The 23,210-nt window shown below is 33.0% G+C and overlaps 2 protein-coding genes across 4 annotated transcripts in view; both read right to left on the reverse strand.

Annotated features, from left to right (window-relative positions):
• Nucleotides 1-23,210, reverse strand: part of LOC135143095 (frizzled-2) — a 140,153-nt gene that overhangs the window by 60,624 nt on the left and 56,319 nt on the right. The gene's annotated exons all lie outside the window — the stretch shown is intronic.
• On the reverse strand, nucleotides 1,709-2,592 carry LOC135143388 (uncharacterized). The gene is made up of 2 exons (XM_064075240.1): nucleotides 2,301-2,592; nucleotides 1,709-2,249 (listed from the first exon to the last, which is right to left on the reverse strand). The coding sequence occupies exons 1-2, from the start codon at nucleotides 2,522-2,524 to the stop codon at nucleotides 1,736-1,738; spliced, it is 738 nt and encodes a 245-aa protein (XP_063931310.1). The 5' UTR covers nucleotides 2,525-2,592; the 3' UTR covers nucleotides 1,709-1,735.

The following is a 23,210-nucleotide window of genomic DNA, read 5'->3' on the forward strand; positions in this document are numbered from 1 at the left end:
ACGTTGTTAGGAAGGCTCTGAAGAACTCGAAAAAAATGATTTAAAAAATCCCTGCCCAAAACTTTTAAAAATTTCAAATTTTAAAAATTAACATCGTAATTTTGATCCGCATGTCTAATAAATAGGTAAATAATTATTTACCTATTTATTAGACATTATACATTATTAATAACTAATTATAATTAGTTATTAATAATTTAATAATAATTTGCTAGAATACTGTACACAACGTCATTTTTTACTGTTGGCAGATACCATTTTTGACAATTTTTGTCGGAATGCTACTGTTAATTTTCGTTCACATTAAAACAAAATATCAAAATTGCCAAGTTAATTTTACAACTCTGAGGTTTAATATTGTTAAAAATTTGGTTCAGGAATTTTTTTAACCATTTTTTTGGAGTTTTTCAGAGCCTTCTTAGCAACCTACGACCATCGAGCTTTTCCGTCATTTTTGGAACACACTGTACAACCTTTTTTATATTGCAGATTGTGCAATGGCAGGAAACTTATTCTTGGCTAGAGCAAGATCAGAAAGTGTGAAACAGTTATCATTTACCAACAACGTACTCGTAACGGTTATTCTTGATAGTGGTAGGTATAGATGTCCAATATATATTCTGAACTTCTCTTTAATTTAAAACTGTTTTGAAAAATTTAATTTGTTGGTTGTAAATGTAGGTAGGTATAAGTAAGTATGTATCTCTTTTGTTACCTTTTTACTGAAGTACCTACTGAAGTGTAACTTAGTTGAACCTAGTGTACACGTATTTACAGCTGTAAAGTTAGGTGATGCATGTGTGTTCTCCTGCTGTGTGGAGCATTAGTCATATCGCGATAATGTTAAATAACGATTCTCAGTGACAGTTTCTTCACCGTCGAGACTTGAACAGAAACAACCTCGAAAGTTGTCTCATGTTCGCCACATTTTCATCCCACGCTCTCGTGGTGCCATAGCTTTTTTTATTGTATTCTGACACCAACGAAATCATATAATATCCTTTTAATGTACTGGTTTTGATTGTATGGTAATAAAAATGATCCGATCACACCATCAACAGTGTTTGTTTAAAAATAGTGTACGTGGATGAATTGTCATCTTATAAATACCTGCTTTATCATTTTTAATTGAGTCAGTATTTTACATGTAGAGTGTTAAGTCAGATCCAGCAGTTGAATATTTATGGCAATGTATTAAAATGCTAAAATATACATTTTGTCTGATGTGAATCCAGTAGTCCACCTTTGTTGTTGCTTATATTTAAGTCCACGTAAATATCAAATTAATATTAAATATTAAAAAACATCATATATGTAGGTTTGTAGGTACGCCAGGAACGCAGGGGTTATATCAGGTCCCTAATTAAAAATCTGGTCAATATGCCTCCCAATTTATTATTTTTATCCCCGAGTGTAAGCTAAGGATGCATAGTAATCGAATCCATCGACCCCTAGAGTACCGTTTCCGTTTGTATATTGTCTGTCTGTCTGACTGTGTCAATTTTTATTACATAGATTATTGCACTCACATGTCACATGATGTCAACTGACCAATCAAACGCGTCAATATTTGTAAATTCAACCAATCAGCATACAATTACGTGATAATTGCACACTGTGCAATTACCACTACCGATAATTATCACTAGCCAGATGTGCCAACTATAAGATAAGCAAGTACCAGTTAATTGCAAAAAAAAACAAGAGGTTACTAACCAAATATTTAATTATGAAACTAAGAATTGTAATTAATTATGGTACAGTTGTAGTAATTTACAGGGGTTTGTGTGCTTGGTGAAGTAGTAACTATATTTTTAGACATTTGTACCAAAGCAGACGGTGCGCAATTTGTGGATTTGTTATTAGACTCTTCCATAGCCGTTGAGTTGGCGCGTAATTTGTCAATCATTTGATAATGATGATCTCCATCGAGCTGAAGGTATGGTTTGATGGAGAAAGTATTGGCATGACCGGTAATCTTTATAAGCTGTTCTTCACCGACTCCCGCTTTTGCAAGTTGCGACACTGCAGTTGACCGTAATGAATGATTACTAATCTTCTTTTTCTTTATGTCGATGCCTATTTCTTCTGCGGCGGTTCTTGTCCATTTCCCCATTTCATTCCTTCCAACGGGTGAATTTTTGAACCATCCTACAGAACTAGGTTCTCTCCATGCAGGATTTGGCGTTAAAAATAAACGATCGGTGGTTATATGTTTACCTCTCTTGCTCAGCATTTTTTTGTAGAGCCTTAAATAATAAAATAATTATTATTTTGTATTTGAAACAGTATTTAATTACCTAACAGGGCAAATTCTAGGATCTGTGGTGTTTGTTGCAAGCCATTTGCTGTCTGTTAATTTATGGCTACCTCCTTGAGCTGTTTTGGAAAAAATACAATTGTATTCTATTCGCCCCGTAGGCAAACCACAATTATCACTTTCTTCCTTAAAATGTTTGATAGTAACGTTAACACCTTCACATCCCCTCCAAGCTAATTCTAATCCAGCCACATAAAAAAACATTTTCTGTAAACCATCTGGCGTGTCTTCGTTATAAATCTTTAGAATCTTGTTGTATTCTTCTAGAGTCAAAATTGAGGAACTAGTTTTGCGTTTTTCCGGTTGTATTTGTAGGTTCCGGCGTTTTGCGTCGCGTGCATTTCTACTACCCTTGAATTCCAGGTCAACAAAAGGATCAAACTTTATACCAAATTTATTGAAATACAGTTCTTGCAACTGCTTTGCCGTTACATTCCACATCGTTTTTATTACTGCTTCTTTGTAGTCATTACCATCGACTTTTTTCATATTGTACCCCCAATCTTTGAGGATGAATGCTAGTTTTTCCGTGGAAGTGTTTCCATCAAAAACATATTTGCGTTCACCGCAAAACTTCTCAAATTGCCTCCAGATTGAATTTCGTGAGTTCTTCGTATTTAGCGGCGTAATGTTTGTAATAGAATCATCAATTTCTTTTGGCGTGTTACGACCAAAACGAAAATTGGACATGGTTTTTTAAACCCACACAAATTTTGCAAAATGGCTGTTCTTATTTACTTGCGTCGCCATAGTATCGCACACCAAACTACTTCGTAAATCATTATAAAATTATTTTTAAAATGTTTGTTCTTGCAATAATCTGTTGAATATATTGCGTGCATCACAATGAAATCGATAATTTTGAACAACAATAATCTCTCATGCTTGTTGCCTAAGAAAAATGCACTCGTGCTAAAGCACTCGTGCGTTTTCAATGCAACAAGCATTCGAGTTATTGTTGCTCAAAATTATCGATAACATTGCGATGCACTTAATATATTATAACTGATAATTTCTGAGATTACCGGACCGATTGTTGTCAAATTTTGTATGTATATTAGAAATATCATGTAGATGGTAAAACGCTAACCAAAATTTGGCTAATTCGTCCCCACCACCAATGGGATGACTCATATCCAAAATTTACAATAGTAAATTTGTTTTTAATTTTGTAAAATAAGATACTCCTGTATTTGTAGTGTATGAATCCGTGTAGTTTTGACCCAAGACATCCAGATTTTTGGAAAAAAAAATCAAAATTGCATAACAACATTTTGCAATTTAATTTTGAAACTTCAAAATCGAATACTTTGAAATCTTGCAAACGTTTTAAGGTTAGCGTAATCATGGTAAATCGTTAATCAAAATTTATTCCTGTATCTCCTCCCAAAAAACTAAGGACGTCATCTCAAAATTTTGTCGAATAAATTATTTTTGAAATATCCAAAATATTGTGACTATGACACTCTAAGGGGGGCAGAAATGTTACATTTTTCACTAACGATGTATATTTATCACAGAATTACTACAATTACTTATGTTCACTCCTGCTAAACTTTTAATTGTAATACTTGCACATACAAAAACTTGAGAGATAGATTCATTATTTGAGCTGTTGTCGGAAGGAAAAACATTTTCTACATTACTGCTGGACGTGGAAATATCAAATTCTGATGAAGTCGAATGAGACTGGTCATCATCAAGTGTATCAGAGGCTATTTTTTCTTGTTAATTATTGAATTTTTTATGTAGTCTTCGGCTACTGAATTAGACCTCCAGCCCCCGTGTATTTTTAATTTTAGAATGTCAGCTCCAGAATTAGCTAATAAAGTGGCTGAATTTCTTCTGAAGCAGTGTCTTGTAAATGAGGTGGCATTTGGTAATCCAATGTGTTGAGCAATAATTTTAGGTAAATTGCCAATTGTATTGATTCCAACTGGTTGAATTCCATATTTTCCACTATTATATTTGAGAAAAAAACGTTGGTGTTTAACACGTGATGGACGTAATTTTATATATTTTCGAATAATTTTCACAAAGCTCTAACCAGCAATATCTCCTTGTGTAACTCCAAATTCACGTGTAACTTTGTGTTTGTGTGGGAGATTTTCACTCGGAAATGTGAGACCTCACCTAGAACGTCTTCAAAACATAAAAAAGTTAATTCCGATTTTCTACAGGCACCAGCTATCCCAGTAATCAAGGCAACCTTTAGAAAGTGTTTGTTAAAATATTGACTAAAAATAAACTGTTTGCTTCTTACCTTTGCCATCAAAAAATGCTCGTCGTGAGCCTCTTTTAAAAATTTAGAAATATTTTCTTTGTACAGGACATTAGACTTTTTAGCTTTGTAACTATCCGACCCCCTTTTTAAAAAGGCAATTCAATTGTGGTCATTCTTGATATTAACATTTCGTTTTAACGACAGTTCAGTGCGAAACATGGAATAAAAAGTCCAAAGTGTTGAAACTTTGAAATGTTTTTCCCTTCAAAGTATGCAAGAAGAACTTTTTCATTGATATTTTTTACGCGTTTTTCTTCATATTGTTCAACAAACTTTTGGTATGTTATATCATACCGATCTTTCGATTTGTCGGGTAATAATCCCGACACTGCTGTATCAGCTAATTCTTCAATATCGGAGGGATTTTCGGATTCGGACATTTTTGTTGCGAAAATTATAGGTCCACTGATAACAACCGAAAGGTGTCCAGTTAGTTTTTGTGATTGGATTTTATGATTTCATAAAATTGTAAATAATCTGCTAATAACCAAAATTACGAAAAACCTTGTACGTAAACTCGTTATTAAGCTTTTCATAACTGATTACGTAAATAGCTAATTCTCGAATCAGCACGTCAAGATATGCACCCTAAAATTTTTTGTAGATTTTTATACATACAACTTTTTCAAAAGTTTAAATTTCCAATATTTCCCCTCATCAAAATTGAGACTTTTTCTCAACCACCTTCGAAAATTACCAAAGTGATTTTTTTTCATATTCTGACTTACAGAAGTTAGTTTCGGCTTCATTTCTTTAAAAATTCCTAATTTTTTTTCAAAATCCCTCAATGAAATAATGCACTGTTTAGGATTGTGTGTATAGGGTGAATCACTAAACTCGTGGTCCTCGATATCTCTTTAATTAAAGTCAAAGACCAAAGTTTTTTAGATTTTTTGACGACTGTCCTTTAAAATTACTTTAATTATTAAACAGAGTGTTCTGTTTTTAAGGCGTAACACACAACTTAGTTTTCTTCTGATGAAACACGCTATATATTTTTACATCTTTTGGTCGACCTCTTCTTAGGTTTTACAACCACAGTTACTTTTGAAATTCTGGTGCGACATTGCCAGGTAATTACAATTTTCTTGATATTTTTAAGGACAAAAAAAATCAATAGAGTTATATATATAAAGTGCCATCAAAAATAAAACACCTCTAATTACTACTCGATGCGCAAATGTTTTTTTGAACATATGGCGTAGCTAACATCTTACATTGTATAAGTTGTCTCCTCACAACAGAAGGCTAAAATTATTAATTAAACCACAATGGAACAAAATGTTTTGAATATGATTATTATTATACTTATTTGATCATAATTAAAAAAAAAAAAACGTGGGTATTCTCACATTTTCTAGCAATGAGGTACTTAATTCGATCAATAAAAAAATCGTCGAAGGCTATAAGTAAAATTCGACAAATCCAGTTCTTTAAAAAATTATAAAATTTGATTTTACGTTTTTGGTTTTGTGATAACCGCTATAAAGTACAAGCCAGGGGCACAAATAACACCCCTTGTCCCTCACCACTAGGTAATAGCAATCTGAAGGTCAAGTGTTTATGTTTATACGTCGAAAAAATGTCACGCAGAATTTAGTTTGATTTGCATAAGTGTATCTTCTCAAAACAGGACTAAAATTATTAATTAAACCAAAATCGAACAAACTGTTCTGAATATTATAATTCTCATTTTATCATTATTATACAAAGACGTGCGTATTCTTCACGTTTTCGAGAAAATGGGGTGACTCGTTCTTAATTTGACCAATAAAAAATTTGTGATGACGTCATCAACATGGATAATTCTAGTCACAGCACAAAAGAAAAGTAGTCACAGCGTTATACCAATGCAAGAAAAAAAGAAAAGAAAAGAACCAAGTTCGGCATCGAACCCACAATCGCAGTACCGTATGTCGCCGTACTCTCTGATACACCCACTAAGCCACGGCGACGTCTCAACCGTGTTGGAAATAAAAGGTTATTATACGTTGCAAATGTTTTTGCGAAAATGTAAACGTTTAGCAAAACTAAAAGCGGATTCGTACACTACAAGTACATATATGAGTATATTTTTGTGTAACATTGAAATCATTTTATAATAACATTCATTGAAATGACGTCATCAAATTGTTGGTGGGGTTGATTAGCCAAATTTTGGTTAGCATTTAACCATCGACATGATATTTCTAATATACACACAAAATTTGACAACAATCGGTCTACCAGTTCCGGAGATTACGTCTCTAATAAAAATATATGTACACACCACACTAGACAGACAGACAGACAGACGGAAAAGGGAGACTTTTTTTTCGTACTGTTGGGGTCATGAAGTGTCGAGAAAACATAAAATTTCCAAAAAGAAGCTTTTCAAATAACAAAGTTATTCAATCGTTCCAGGATTTTATACTAACCTTTTTTAATTTAATATAAAACACAACGTCCCGAGTGACTGACCTACCAACGCCCATTATTCTCAAATTTCAGAATTTTGTTCAGCTCTAGATATCCCTCAAATACCCCAGGCGACATATCGTAAAGCCGAGGTTAGAGTTCTAAAGAGCATCCAAGCACTTTTTGAAGAACAAACCAAAACGCAGGTAAAGAAGAGTACCGATTAGCTGTAAAGGCGTTATTGTCGATGGAGCTTGGAGCAAATGCTCTTACAAATCCAATTACAATGAACAATGCACTGTCTGGGGTAGGACGTATAATTGGTGCCAGAACTAAAAAATACTTTATGTTGGAGTCAAAAACAAACTTTGTAGTTTCTGTAAAATCTATATGAAACAGAAAAAAGAAATTCCAACACATAACTGTTTTAAAAACTGGGAGCAAACATCTATGTCCATGGAAGCTTCAGTTATCTTAGAGGGATTTACTTTAGATACTTTATAGGAGAATTATAGGCGTCGAGGATAGTAGCGTATTAAAAAAAGTTCGGGCTGCAAAACCAAATGGCGCAAATTATTTTATAGAAAAAATTGAATGTAGAAATCACATACTTCGTAATTATTGTTCCAAAATTAGAGAAATAGTTAAAACAACGAAAGCAGATATCACTAGTAAAAATGTTTTTAAAAATGGTATTTTAAAATTTAGAACAGCTATTATAAGTGCTATTAAATTTAGCAAAAATGAGCCTCTTCTTTTTTTTCCAGCATATATTTGGCAATCATGAACAATGTGCAAGCTATTTTACTTAGTTATAAAAGTGGACAGTCAAATCATATTTTATTTTCTACTTCCGCAAATGGTGTTTTATACGAACCTTACAAACAAGTTTTAAATATTGTTGCAACTTTGTCGTCTAGTTTACTTTTTGATATTGAGAACAATGCTGTGGAATGCTACAATTCTGTCGTTAATAAATTTGTGGAAGTTTTTCTGCACGAGGATCGTATCAAGGGCGATGTTTTGCTGCGCCAATAAGTTATAAATTATAATAATAAAGGTACGTTCCTAATTCCGTTATTCAAAAAACATTTTTGTGGAGGCCAATGTTAGTATACGAAGGCGTTTGCGGAAAAAAATTGAAAAAAATAAAAACGATTAATAAAACTAAAACCTCTATTAAAAAATTGCGTATCCGAAGTGCGGATTCCGGCAAAAATAATATCGTCGACGATATCTGAAGTGTATGCAAGAAAAAAATCGGATATATTAATAAATCTGTCACAGAGTAACGTAAACGCTATTGAAAAAGGTACTTGTGGTCAGCGAATGTGTAGGGAATGGAGTAAAGAAAGGACAAAATGAGAGACGGAATTAACACCGCAAATACCGTGAAAAGTATTGTGCATTCCGATAAAATTTTATGAAAAAATTGCCCAAGTCTATACAATTTGGTATCGACAATGAAGAAAAGGCCAAAGAAAAATTTGAAGCTCTAACAAATTTGAAAAAAAAATTTAGGAGCTTCTCTAGATGAGTTAATAAATTCTAATTCAATTGCAGAGATTAAATGTTCATAAAAATCATTAAAGAGCTATTAAAAATAAAATCAGGAATTATTGTTCAATAAATGCAGATAATACAATTAGTTTGAACCGGAACCACAACTATATGTATCAGGTATAACAGGGTCCACTGCATATAACTAAAAGAAAATTGTGTTATTTTATCATCTACACTAACGTAGATTTAGAATATTTTTTGATTGAAAGAGATGATGACTTCTGGAATAAACATATGGTAAATGCATTAGAAAATTTTTATTGAAATGCCATGCTACCAGAAATTGTTGACTCGTGGTGGAGTCGAAATCAGCAACTCCGAAATATATTTTACTCGCCTTTATCCTTCATTGCAATTGTCAGGTACTTCAAAGGATGGTCAAATAAGCTTAAGGTATTATTTTATAAGGTGCTCTATTGTTGGGTCCTAAATTACAGCTTACCGCCTCAGCTAATATTTTGGGTTGCCTAACTTACCAAAATTTGCCCCAAATGCTTTGCAGTTTTTTTACAATAACTCAAAGAAGTAAAATTTTAACAGAAAACGAAAAATGGCGCCTAAAGTAGAAAAAAATTCTCTATCACCTCGATATTTTTTAAAAGCACACCGAGTTATAGTTTTCGCTAAAAATCCGCTGGGGTTTTACGCACTTTATTTTTTATTTTAAAAACTTTTTTAAAAAATACAAGACTCTTCCTTAAAGATTTTTATGTCATGAGCACGCACATATATCGTCCTGCTCTTCAACTGTTAAAATGAAGGCGCAAAATGGGTTGGCGTTTTGCCTTATTTTAGCATCTTTTAATGACTGTGTGGCGGAGCCTTAATATGGCCAAACCAACGGCCAAATGTAACCATGAAGATAACAGAAACAAAGTGTGCGCAGTATGTGGAAGATCCCGATATCCTCCCCCTTACAAGTTACACCTTTTATTTTTGCTTTTCTAGCAATGAATAACCTTGTTGAAGTTTCTTTTTGGAATACAAAAATAGAATGGCCCAAATTAGAAAAGTGCTTAACGCACATTAAGAAGACTGTAAAGGTTACTGGCACATCACAGACTTTAAAAATTCATGGTGCCATTTCTCATTTTAAACATGGTTTACATTTTTTGGGCAATAGGGGCCTTGGACTGTGGTCAGAGCAAGCTGGAGAATCTATACACACAGAATTTCTTCATTACTGGAAACGCTATAAAATTAACCTAGATGAGGATAATTATGGGCACAGTTTGGAAAAGGCAGTTATAGATTTTTCTGCTGATCATATCTAATCACTCTATTAATATATTGTTATATAAAATTAAATTTGTTTCATTGACTGAATCCTGTGTTTAGTTATAATAAAAATAAAAATTACAATTTTTAAATTTTTAAAGAAAAAGGTAAGATTTAAAATTTGATAAGTTTTATTAACACCTTTATTTACAATGTTAACTGAAGATGGTAGCTGTTTCTGGCGTCATCTTTTTTAAACATTATTTTAATTGAGACACACTGTGAGGAGTTTATCATCGAATACGTGCGTCATAACTAACTGGTCAAGTCCTTAAAACGCATGTGCTAACAAGAAAATAATTGTTAACCTAACTCGCTGAGCTTGGTTAACTATTTAATCAACAAATTTAACCGTTAAATATTCTTAACCGAAACTTTTTTTTGGTTAACTATAATTTCTTGGCTTAACCAACAACTGAAATAGTGGTGGCTCTTAGGTAGTGAAAACGCGTGGCGAAATTTGTGAGGGAAAAATATTTCTATTGTAAATTTTTATGTGCTCTTCGATACAAATAATGAAACACGTATTACAGATTTCTTCCGGAGTTCACCCCTAAGAAGACGAAAAGAGGTGACAAGGTTTCTATGAAGAAGATATTTGTATGGCGACTATTGCTTGAAACTTTGTATTAATGCTCTTTAACACATTTTTTACTTAAAACTTGGTAATAGTGTTCTTCAACACAACGAATCGTCAACTTCACCTTTTCCATTTTTTACATGTTTGCTTTCGCTTCAAGCATTAGCCTATCTGGGGTGACTGGAAGGTGCATTTTACCCCACTAATTTTAGGGAGTAATTTCTGTAAGTTGCAAGGTGTATCACCCTGTTACCTTTCTTATTGCCTGCTTTCTTCCATCTTTCAGTATATCGTTGTACGGTGTATTCTAGGACGGTCTTGCTTTACTTTTTGTTCTTTGTGCACGCTCCAAACATTACAATTCTTTTTCTGTCTTTCTACTCTTATCATACAATCTCTTTCTCTTAACTTCTTCTGTTCTTACTTTTTGTTTAATATCTTATCTCGACAAGAAGATGCAGTTCCGAAAGATATAATTCACCATAATTGTTTGAGACAACAGAGTATATTATATTACATATGAGATATATATTATAAGCTAAAATTATTACGACACTAGTAAATTTGTAGCCGGCACATTTCACAAAATTATTCCTAGAAATTTAATTATTTTTATATTGGACAATTTTACATTCTATGAACAGCTGTGGACGCATGTTTGAGATTAAGTCCAATGTTTAATAAAATACCTTGTGATTAAAACAACAATGAAGCTCACGTTTTTTATGGTTTATGGGATTGAGAAATTGCAGAATTAGTTTTTGGTGTTTGGAACTAATAAAAACAGGTTAGTTATCTATTTATTTGTGAGATTTTTAATTAGCCCTGCGCCTACCCTTTGCTTGGGTCCGTCACTGGTTATTCGAATTGCATTTTATGTGCCTTGTCATTTCCTTTGCAGTTTATAGCGCCTGAAATGGCACGTAAGGCGTGTAATCGACCCGTTACCAACTGCTCAGATAACAAACGTCCGCCTGGGTCACATTTCACGGTGAGATTGAAACTGAAATCATATTACGACGTAGTTCTTATATTATTATTGGTGGTGATTTTACTGAAAGAACTTACGACTGGAAAACATCCCGGCAGTAAGTGAAATTTTGCTGTGCCTTGTGAAGCTGCACATTACATTTTTGCCAAACTTGAAAAAATAAGAAGTTTATTTTTGTAGGCGTTAACTTAAAAGGTAACTTTTATAAATTTACATTTTTTAAAGTTGCGCGTTTGTACGAATTCTATGAAAACTTAAAAAATATATTTTTCTTTTTAATGACCACATATATTGAAAAACGTTTGTTAGATTCTGCTTTAGACCAACCTGTTTCTCCACTATAAAATATATTAAAAGGTCCGATGTTCAGGTAATAAATTGTCTGAAGATGAAACTGATACGTCTTTATCTATTATGAGTTCTGTGTTTCCTGTGTCACCCACCACCTTAGCAATGGATACGATAAAATGAAGTAGTTAATGGACAAGGTTTGTCTACCAAGCATGGAGGTACGCGACATATTATGATTTATTTAAATAGTTGTGTGATTAATGTAAAAAAAATGACTCGCAGGGCGCAGGGCTAGAATAATCAATCTTTACATTTTTAAAGTACCTAGCTATGTATCTCTTGGATTTGTTATACCTGTTATGGATATTTAGCACCAACATAGGTAAAGAACAATTTGAAAATCCACATTCATTAAGAATTCTGCTTATGGCATCATAATAAATTATGACCTCCGCATACATACATGTTTTGCATATGACTATTATTTCCCAGTTTATATGTTAATAAACTTTACAGCACTGAGTACATAAGTTATTCTATTACATCTAATATCAAATCGATTGATACAGACTTAAAAAATTGGTCGAAAGTTATTTCGACAGAACTTCCCTCGCTTCTGAAGTACAGTCCAACAAATACTGTTTCTCTGATAAATGATAAAATTTGATTTTGAGGAATTTGATTTTTTTCTGATAACCTCTATGGAATAAAAACAATATAGAAGGTATTAGTCACAGTAATAGAAAAAAAGAAGGTTTCACCTTCTTAAAAAAAGATAATTGGGACCACGAGAAGATATAATTTTTTTTTTAAAAAGACACTTGGAGCCCCTGAGAAGGTTTCGTCTTTTTTAAAAAAGGACAGTTGGGAACCCCGAGAAGGTTTCACATTCTTAAAAAATCCCAGACAGCAGACAGACCAACAGACGGACAGACAGACAGATTTTTTTGCATCACCCTGTATAAGCAAATCGAAAAAATATGAATACAAATGCAATAATTTCTAAAGTGTGCGGTAACGTATACTTTATTGAACGATGAAAAAAAACACAAAGTAAGAATGAGAAATTATACTGCAAACAAAACTCAGGCGGCAGCTCGTTACGCAGCCGGCAGGTCATAAATTAGTGGAACGCCCGGAAGTGGCCAATTTTGCATTTTGCACAATCTCCAGATCATATGTGTCAACAAACGGTCAGTCGAAGACGAAATCGTATTTTTGTAATAACCAAATTAAAAGCAAATAAATTTTATTTTTCCTTACATTTAGGCCAGAAGGGGTCCAGCATTACAAGCATATAAACCGTCTCTGCACAAGTACGGACATTGTAAAATATATTTACAGCACATTATCAACGGGAATGGTGTTACTTGAGTAATATGAGTAGTGTGTAAAATGTTGATGTTTATACAGCGGAAGAATGTCACGTAGACATTTATTTGATTTCAATGAGTTATCCGCCTCAAAACAAAGTAAAATTATTCATAAACCTCAATTAAACAAAATATTCTGAATGTTTTTATTATAATCTTTACCTTATTTTATTGTTATAAAGACGAGCGTATTCTAATATTTTCGAGAAAATAGGGTGACTCATTCTTAATTTGATCAATAAAAAATTTGTTATGACGTCATAAACATTGATAATGCACAGCGCTAGAGAAAAAGAGAAAAAAAAGGAAAGGCATGGAACGCGGAACCGCCGGTCCAAGTTTCAGGCTGTTTCTCACTGAGTCATAATCGAGATATCGTACGATAATGGTAAATTTTTATTATACTGTGCAAATGTTTTTGCGAAAATTTGGACGGTTAGGAACAAAACTCAAAACAGAAATTCTTTGAAATGAAATTGTTGGTTAGCGTTTAACCATCTACTGTCTTTGCCATTTCTATTGAAACACCACCTGTTGATTTTGCTTAAAATTTAGCAATTGGTAACAGCTTCCGGTTGATTGACAACGGCTTTTAGTTAGAAAATCGTCTGAATATGAACGTTGCCAAATTTACGATTAACAAGTGGTGTTTCAATTGAAATGGCAAAGACTATACATGATATTTCTAACCTACATACAAAATTTGACGGCAATCAATCCAGCAGTTTCGGAGATTACGTGTCTAATAAATATGGATACAGACGCCAGAGCTTACGCTCAGGAAGTAAAAATTGGTAGACGATTATTTCAACAGAAATTCCCTCGCTCATAGAGTACAGTCAATGCCAGCGAATAAATTTCGGACATCAATTTCATGTCATTGTCATTATTTGTAAAACACTCTTTACGTATTAATAACCTTATTTTTCACAGTTTTCACGTTGATACAATGCATTGAGTAGGTACCTACCCATCAGATTGTTTGAAACAAATCTTGTTTATTCAAGGGATAAATTGTGTAAACTGGTGGGATTCCTTACGGGACATTACCAGTTTAACAAACATCTACATACGATAGGAGTAGTAAGAGACCCTGTTATGGGTCTTTCCAAATTAAGTGTAAGGTTAAACATTCTAAATATTTCTGTCACCTTTCCCTTTCTAATTACTTGTTAATTGTCTGAAAATGTATAAAACAACAAATTTTGGAAATAATAAAACACAGTTAGTCCGACTTGCAACGAAGAGTTTGATTTTCCCAAAATAACATAACAAAAACTGGTGTCAGAAGTGGGATATCACAAACGTTATAATCCAAAAAGCTGTTGAAGATTGATTTATCTGGGAAGGTTTCAAGAAACTTCCATTATCAGAAGAGGGTCAAAATTTATACCAGATTGGATTCGTGAACTGGTCCATTGGGAAAGTTCGTCCACAGAACTAAAGAAAAATCATCCCGTGTTCAAGATCATCAAGGACTGTCAAACTGTAAGCAGAACGATTTCTTTTTTCCGACTTTACTTTGTACTTGGTTATTACTTATTAGAACTGTCCTGGTATTCATTCCAATCCTTATTTTCTAATTATTGTTTGCTGTATATATAATCACAATCAAAATGACAGAAAATGAAAATACTAATGCCTCAAATACTCCCATTCAACTAAATTTCATATGCTCACTAATTCCGAAACCATTTAGTGGTAACCGCCTTGAGCTAAATGAATTCTTAAATAACTGTGAGTTAGCTTTCAAATTCGGTAATGAATCCCAACAGTCACTTATATTGGGATTTATAATAACCAGATTGACGGGTAGTGTTAGATCTCAGTTGCACGGTAAAGACATTTCTTCATGGGCAGATTTAAGGAACTTATTTGTTCAATATTATTCCGATAAAATATTAGTTCAATATTATTCCGATAAAAAACATTACACTCAGTTAATGCAAGAATTAAATACCATTAAACAAAATAACAATGAACCCGTGATGTCATTTTATGAACGATTAGATCGTATCAGTTCTAGAATTTTAAATATTTTGTCAATTAATAATGATTCAAATAATCAAGAACTTGCTGGAAAGTTAAGTACAATTAAAGAACTAGTTTTACAGCGCTTTGTTTTTTACACGATTAATGATATATCCAAATATCTAAGAAGTCGAAAACCTGAAAATATTGAAGACGCGCTTTCGGAAGCTCTAGAAGAGGAACGTGCTCTTTCTCTTTCAAAATTTACGATTTCACATGCTAACAAAACTTATAGTTTTTGTAATTTTTGTAAGAAATCAGGTCATGATATAAAAAACTGTCGGAATAAAATCAACAAATCTAATCAAAGAGTACATTTCAATGCGACATATCAAACAAAATTTTGTAATTATTGCAAAAAAAAAGGTCATTTAATACATGAATGTTGGAAACGGATCAATAATTTAAAGAAAAATTCAAACGATGTCAATAAATTACCCGAAGGTTCACCCGAAATTCAGCCGTGTTCAACAAATTCCGTACATTTAAACTTGAAACCGTCTCAGAAAAACGCCGTTTCTGTAGACGTCCTGTAAATTCTCAAATCGGCGATTTAAAACCTTTTAGTTCATGTCAGTCTTCCATAAATTGTAAGAATATTCAAGTTTTAAATACTCAAACATTTGGTGCCAGCTCTGTGTTGTTTACCAATAATAATAATGCTTACATTAAGTTAAAATATAAAGACAGAGAATGTAAATTCTTATTAGATACTGGTGCGAATGTCTCCTTAATAAAACATTCAAAAATTATAGGCACTAATACCTTTTGCGATCCATCAGAAAAAATAATTTTGTCGGGTCTTGGTACTTCCCCTGTTCATACTGCCGCCAGTATGACATTTGATGGTGAGATCTATGGCCATAAAGTTCCGATTAAAATTCACATCGTTAAACAAGATTGTAACATTCCTTTCGATGGACTAATCGGAAATGATTTCCTGCAACCTCAAAATGCCCAAATCGATTACAAAAATTGTACTCTCAAAATTGATTCTCTTCCATTTAATATCCCAATTTATTTAAATTGCAATCCTAATAAGAACGAATCTTATATTTTAAAAGCAAGAACTGAAGCAGTAATTGAAGTAAACATAATAAGCGACAATCTTAACGAGGGCATTATTAAGGAAACTCCCATTGTAGATGGTGTGTATTTGGCTAAGTCTATTGTTAAAGTAAATAATCAGAAAGCAATTACTACAATAATTAACACTTTAGAGAGAGACGTTAGAATCAATCATATTAATGTAGAGCTGGAAGAATTCGATGAAAACAAATCTAATATATTTCTAGTAAATGAAAATTCTATAAATTCATCTGAAAGGGTTAATAATTTGAAGAAAAATTTAAGATTAGATCATTTAAATAAAGAAGAAAAGGAATCAGTACTAAAAATTTGTAACGAATTCAGTGATATATTTTATCTAGATGGAGACACATTAACTTACACCGATGTAGTCGAACATGAGATCCATACCAGCAATGACACACCAATTCGTTCTAAAATGTATAGATATCCAGTCTCATTTAATGAAGCAGTTAACAAACAAATAAAAACGTGGCTCAAGCAAGGCATCATTCGTCATTCTGTTTCACCTTACAATAGCCCACTTTGGATTGTTCCAAAGAAAATAGATGCCTCTGGCGAAAGAAAATTTAGAGTAGTAACCGACTACAGAATGCTAAACGCTGTTACGGTGGGTGATGCTTATCCCTTGCCTAGTATTAATGAAATTTTAGATGGTTTAGGTCACTCTAAATACTTTTCTGTTCTTGACCTAGCCTCTGGTTTTAATCAAATTAAAATGTCAGAAAAAGATATTCCAAAGACAGCATTTTCAACTCCAAATGGTCATTATGAGTACACACGTATGCCCTTTGGTTTAAAAACAGCTCCTACTACTTTTCAACGTATGATTAATACGGTATTAATGGGTTTAACGGGTTTTCAGTGTTTTGCTTATATGGATGATATTGTTGTTTATGCAAATTCTATCAATGATCATAACGAAAAATTAAGATCGATATTCAGTCGTCTAAGATTAAATAATCTACTTTTACAACCTGATAAGTGTGAATTTATGAGGAAAGAAGTTACTTATTTAGGTCATGTTATTAGTGATAAAGGCGTTTCTCCAAATCCAGAGAAAATCAAAGCCGTAATTGAGTATCCTGTTCCAAAAAACGCTAAACAAATCAAACAGTTTTTGGGATTAATTGGTTATTATAAAAATTTCATCAAAGATTTGTCTAAAATAGCTAAACCTCTAACTTCTTTGTTAAAGAAAGAAGTCCCATTCATATGGGGACATGATCAACAAATAGCCTTCAGTAAGTTTAAAGAAATTTTAACAAGTCAACCAATCCTACAATATCCAGATTTTAAACAAAATTTCATTTTAACATGCGACGCTTCTCAGTACGCTGTAGGTTGCGTACTTTCTCAAGGTCCAATAGGTAAAGATCTCCCTATTGCTTATGCATCTAGAACACTTAATAAGTCTGAAATCAATTACTCTACTACAGAGAAAGAGTTGTTAGCGATAGTTTGGGCTGTACGATACTTCAGACATTACCTTTATGGAAACAAATTTACAATTGTAACTGATCATCGTCCATTAACATGGTTATTCAATTGCAAAGACCCTAGTTCTCGTTTAGTGAGATGGAGACTAAAATTAGAAGAATACGATTATAAAATACAATATAAACCGGGAAAAATTAATTCTAACGCAGATGCATTATCAAGAAACCCCGTTCTTTTAAACAATAAATCTGAAAAGACATACAACAACTTTATTGAATTCCATTATAAAAACAATGACTTAATTGAATTCGACATTATCAAAGAAAACATATTTAAAAAATCTCCAAATGTTTTGCTTTTTTCCAAAGATTTAGATGAAAACAACTTATTCTTCCAAAACATAAACTCATTATATGATATTGACGCGATTTCAGGATCAGATCTAGATTTAAATAATTGCATCCACCTAAGAATTTCTCAGAAACAACAAACATTCCTTCTTATCACTCACTTAAACTATTCTGATAAAGTTACATATAAAAATCTGTTTTATGCATTGCTGAAATTAAAGGAAAATTTAACTGAATTAGAAATCAAACAAATGTTTCTTATCAATCCTTTAAACTATAATCCAAATTTCAAACTAAGTATGATCAACGAAATGTTGCACTTCCTGTTTTCGGACTCAAATATCAAAATCACTTTAATTGAAAAGGAAAGATTATGTCCTAAAACAAAGGATGAAATTTGTAGAATTCTGGAAGAAAACGATAATTCATCTATCTCAGGTCATTCAGGCTACTCTAGAACATACAAGCGTATAAAAGAAAACTATAAATGGCAGGGAATGAAAAGAGATATCAAACAATATATAAAGTCATGTCCATCATGTCAAATCAATAAAACATCTCGTCACCCTTCAAAGGCCCCTATGGTGATTACTACAACATCTTCGAAACCATTTGAAAAAATAGCTATTGATGTAGTTGGTTCGTTACCAATTACCGAAAATGGCGATCGTTTTATTATTACAATGCAAGATGATCTAACAAAATATTCATTTGCCGTTTGTACACCAAACCACGAAGCTAAAACTATAGCTGAATCTTTATTAAAGTTTATAACCATTTTTGGTTTACCTGAAAGTCTTCTTTCAGATAATTCTCCCGATTTTGTGTCAAATATAGTAAAGGAAATAAATAAATTATTCAAGATAAAACACATTTTAACTAGTTATTATAATCCAAAATCAAATGGTAGTCTAGAAAGATCTCATTCAACATTAAAGGAATATTTGAAGCATTACATAAATCAAAATCAAACTAACTGGAATGAATATATTCCCTTGGGTATTTTTACATATAACACCCATATTCACGCTAGTACTTCATTTGCACCATACGAATTAGTTTTTGGACACAAAGCAGCTATACCAAATTTATTAACTAGTAAACCTGAATTCAGATATTCTTATGAAGATTACTCTAAAAATCTCAAGTTGAAATTAAATAGATCCTTTGAAATTTAAAGAAAAATCGAAAATCTATTACGATAGAAATGTACATCTAAAGGAATTTCAAGTCAATGATTTGGTTTATGTCTTAAATAAAGAGAAAAAAAGGAATCTGAATCGGAAGCTTCAACCAAACTATAAAGGTCCATTTAAAATAGTAGAAGTAAATAAAAATCACACTGTTAAAATCGAGATTAAACCAAATAAATTCGCAAAATATCATTTTGATTTACTTAAACATAATTTTTTTTAGGAGGTTCCGAAATGGGTAGAATTATCCTCCCCTTGTCCTTTTCTTTTTTTATATTTGCCTCTCTCATCTCATGCAATCCTTATAAATTAGAACACATCTATGAACATAGTGGCATATTCTACAATAACTTGGGCACAGCAAAGGTATCTAATGATAAGTACACCCTTTTGTCATTTACGGTAATAAAGTTTTATATATCAAAATACAATTTTTTAAAGAATATTTACGTCAAATCGGAAAATATGTGTAAATTTAACCATTTTAATAGTTCATTTTATTTAAATTCCTTCCTTCATTGTTCAAGTTCTCTATCGCTTATCAAAACCCAAATAGATAAATTAGACGGAAAATATACATCTATTACTCATTTGATCAGCCATGATCATCGCCAGAAACGTGGTATTTTAAATGGCGCATCTTATGCTTTAAAGTGGTTGTTCGGAGTCCCTGATTCGGATGACGCCGATTACTACTCAAATGCTATAAAAATGTTACTCGAAAATAATCATGATACCCAAATGCTAATGAAACAACAGATTCACGTTATTTCAGATGCCATTACTAACTACAATAAGTCAGCTCAATCTTTGAAAGTAAACGAACAACGATTAAATGATAATATAAATAAATTTAATGAATTTTCAGAAAACGCCACAAAGGACATTAATGCATTAACTTATTCGCAATCAATTATGGATCATTTCAATCAATTAATACAATTAACAAATGAATTAAATGAAGAATATGACGTTATAATTTCCTCAATATTATTTTCTCGGAATAATATTCTACATCCATCAGTTATTTCACCTACTAATTTACGCGATGAGCTTATGAAAGCCAGTTCTCTTTTGCATCTGAATTTCCCAATACCCCCTGATAATCTGGAGCATATTCATAAGTATTTCTCAATATGCAGACTCTCAGTTGTTTTTGATAGAAATATTCTAATCTACATTATTCAAATACCCTTAGTTTCCGAAGAAACCTTTCATTTGTATCGCCTAATTCCATTGCCTTCTCTTGATAACAACTCCTCATCCACGTTCACATACATCGACACAGACTATCCCTACCTTTTAATAAGTACAACCAAGATGCAATACAGTCGCCTAAAGGATCTTTCCGCCTGCAAGACGATTTATGAAGATGATTTTATTTGCCAAGATGCGATAACTTATATGGTTAATCAGCACCCCGTCTGTGAAATACTGTTGAAGGTACAACAATTGGACCACATTCCATCAGACTGCCAGACGAAGACGGTAAAATCTAATGTTCAGATTTGGCACAAGTTACGTAAGAACCAATGGCTATATGTCCTATCCCGTCCAGTATTTGGCACAATCAGTTGTGAAGGCAGCCACAGAATCTTTGACGTCAATTTTGAGAGGGGTGTCGGAATATTCACAATGGATTCCAAATGTAAATGCTTTACGCCTATGACAGCGCTAACATCTAGCTCGAACTATTCGTCCAATTATACGAATTTCATACCAAAGATAAATATAAACGAAGACAACTGTTGTGTAGAGAAGATGAAGTACCTGCAGAATCAAAAAATGATTCCGCTGTCCATCAACTCGCTAAATTTGGATGAACTGCGTCACGCCAAGCACAAGCTACAAAAATTCGAAGAGGCTCTACAAAGGAATATGGAAAATCCGTTCATTGTGACACATTCGGAATGGTATAATGTTGTTATTGGAGTTCTCCTTCTCCTTGCATTGATTCCCATATTATATTACATCATTCGGAAATGTTGCTGCAAGTTGTCGTATAGAAGAATTTTGTTTTGCAAATTTAGTCGCAGTGTGTATAAGCGTCGTTCTAATACGCCGATCCAACTGGGTAGCTTCAAAGAAATAGCCAAAGAAGATGTAGAAGATGATGAAGAAGATGAAGAAACGTTTATTAAACCAAATTCACCGGACGTGCCAGGTCCGTCAGCCCCGTTATATCCAATCCTCACAAGATCAAGATCTAAATCTATATTATCCAACGATTTTGCAAAAAAGTTGAAAATTTAAATTTTGACAAATATATCAAAATTCTTTAGGTGGGAGGTGTTATGGGTCTTTCCAAATTAAGTGTAAGGTTAAACATTCTAAATATTTCTGTCACCTTTCCCTTTCTAATTACTTGTTAATTGTCTGAAAATGTATAAAACAACAAATTTTGGAAATAATAAAACACAGTTAGTCCGACTTGCAACGAAGAGTTTGATTTTCCCAAAATAACATAACAACCCAATCTGTCGTGAATGCAGTGCGGAAGAGGAAACAGCTGAGCACATTCTTCGTGAATATTCAGCGCTAACCTACCATAGTAAATCCATACTAAGAGACATCATTCTGGTCTAATATGACAAAAAGCAGGGAGTTCCCACCTTCTGCTTTATTCAAGTACATCCAAGAAGTTGAGTGGCTTGACGAGTAGAGGAGCGGAAAGACACCTTGACTTGAACTAGGAAAGCACAATGGGCCCAAAGGCGAGTGCCGGCTACGGTCAGCTCCTATTTATATAATCCAGAAATCTTGTTTCATAACTAACTTAACATCAGGATGCACTAAACGTTCTGCTCAATATCTATACTCCGTATACAGGTGTTCCAATAAGACTAAGAAGGAAAATAATAAATCTCGAATGAAGAACTGAAAAACTAAATATGCTTTATTCAACAAAATTAGCAACTAAAATTAAAGGAAGATGGGGCACTACTTATTTTGATAGAAATGAAGTAAACATGTATTCAATATTTTCGACATCTAAACTAAAAAAAAAAAAATCGAATTAAAATCAATATTTCGTCAAAGCCCCATTACCTGCAAATACTTTTGCCAACCTTCTAGGCACTGAGACACATAGATTTCGGCAATAATCCTGAGGTATTGTCTGCCATTCATCCGTAATTGCAGTCAACAGCTCCTCTCTATTGTGAAAAATTACCCTTCTGCTTTGTAATTTCTTGTGCAATAGTCCCCACATATTCTCGACAGTGTTCATATCCAGGCTTCGACTAGACCAATCTAGGACATTTATATTTTGGTCCTGGAGCCACTTTATGTGCTGCGCTGTATGCGCAGAACAATTATAATTGTTCTGCGCATACAATATATTGTCGTGTTGTAAAAAAAAATTGTCATTCCTCTGACCGACGGAATCATGGTGTTGCACAGAATCATAAACGTTACTGTTTAAACGTTTTTCTACGTGTGCCATTACACCAGGACTAACCACAGAAATCCAGGCCCCCGCTTCGTTCTATAGTGTCCATGTATGTATGGTATCGGGTATTTCTGGATCTATACACCCCGACGTGGCAATAAAAATACTCATTTGAGTTTGTCTCCATTTCTGGATAATACAGTGAGTATTTTTGGTATGCCTAACATTTCTTGAATCTGCCTGCATGATCTACCAGTCAGCATGAGTTATTATTACTCTAGATTTGTTAAATTCATATACTGATTGCATGTTCAGATTCAGTTAATCTGACGTTGCTTTGAAGTATTGAAAAAATAATTTAGATAGGTATGCCAAAAATTATGACAATAAAGCCTACACCACATTTCATTTTTTAAAATGACACTAAATTTGATGTACGAAATTTATTTGCTGGCATAGCACATTCAGCTATGTTATAAGTTAAAATAAATACAGGGTCATTATAAAATATTGTAGTCGAAGAAGGCCATGATTTTGGTGACATTTTGTGCCGCCTTTTTCAGTTTTGTGGAAAGGATTACACTAATATTGGAATTTTTATTTTTAGCGCCACATTAGTTGACATTAGCGGCTGCACTG

Source organism: Zophobas morio, unplaced genomic scaffold, assembly GCF_036711695.1.
Source record: "Zophobas morio isolate AGI-343-1 ecotype UQ-CSIRO unplaced genomic scaffold, CSIRO_AGI_Zmor_V1 ptg000058l, whole genome shotgun sequence".
Taxonomy (NCBI): domain Eukaryota; kingdom Metazoa; phylum Arthropoda; class Insecta; order Coleoptera; family Tenebrionidae; genus Zophobas; species Zophobas morio.

Coding starts and splice junctions, on each gene's coding strand:
- LOC135143388 (XM_064075240.1), bottom strand. CDS start 2,524: ATGTTTTTTTATGTGGCTGGATTAGAATTAGCTTGGAGGGGATGTGAA. Junction 2,250..2,300: donor CCTAGAATTTGCCCTGTTAG/GTAATTAAATAC, acceptor TTATTATTTAAG/GCTCTACAAAAAAATGCTGA.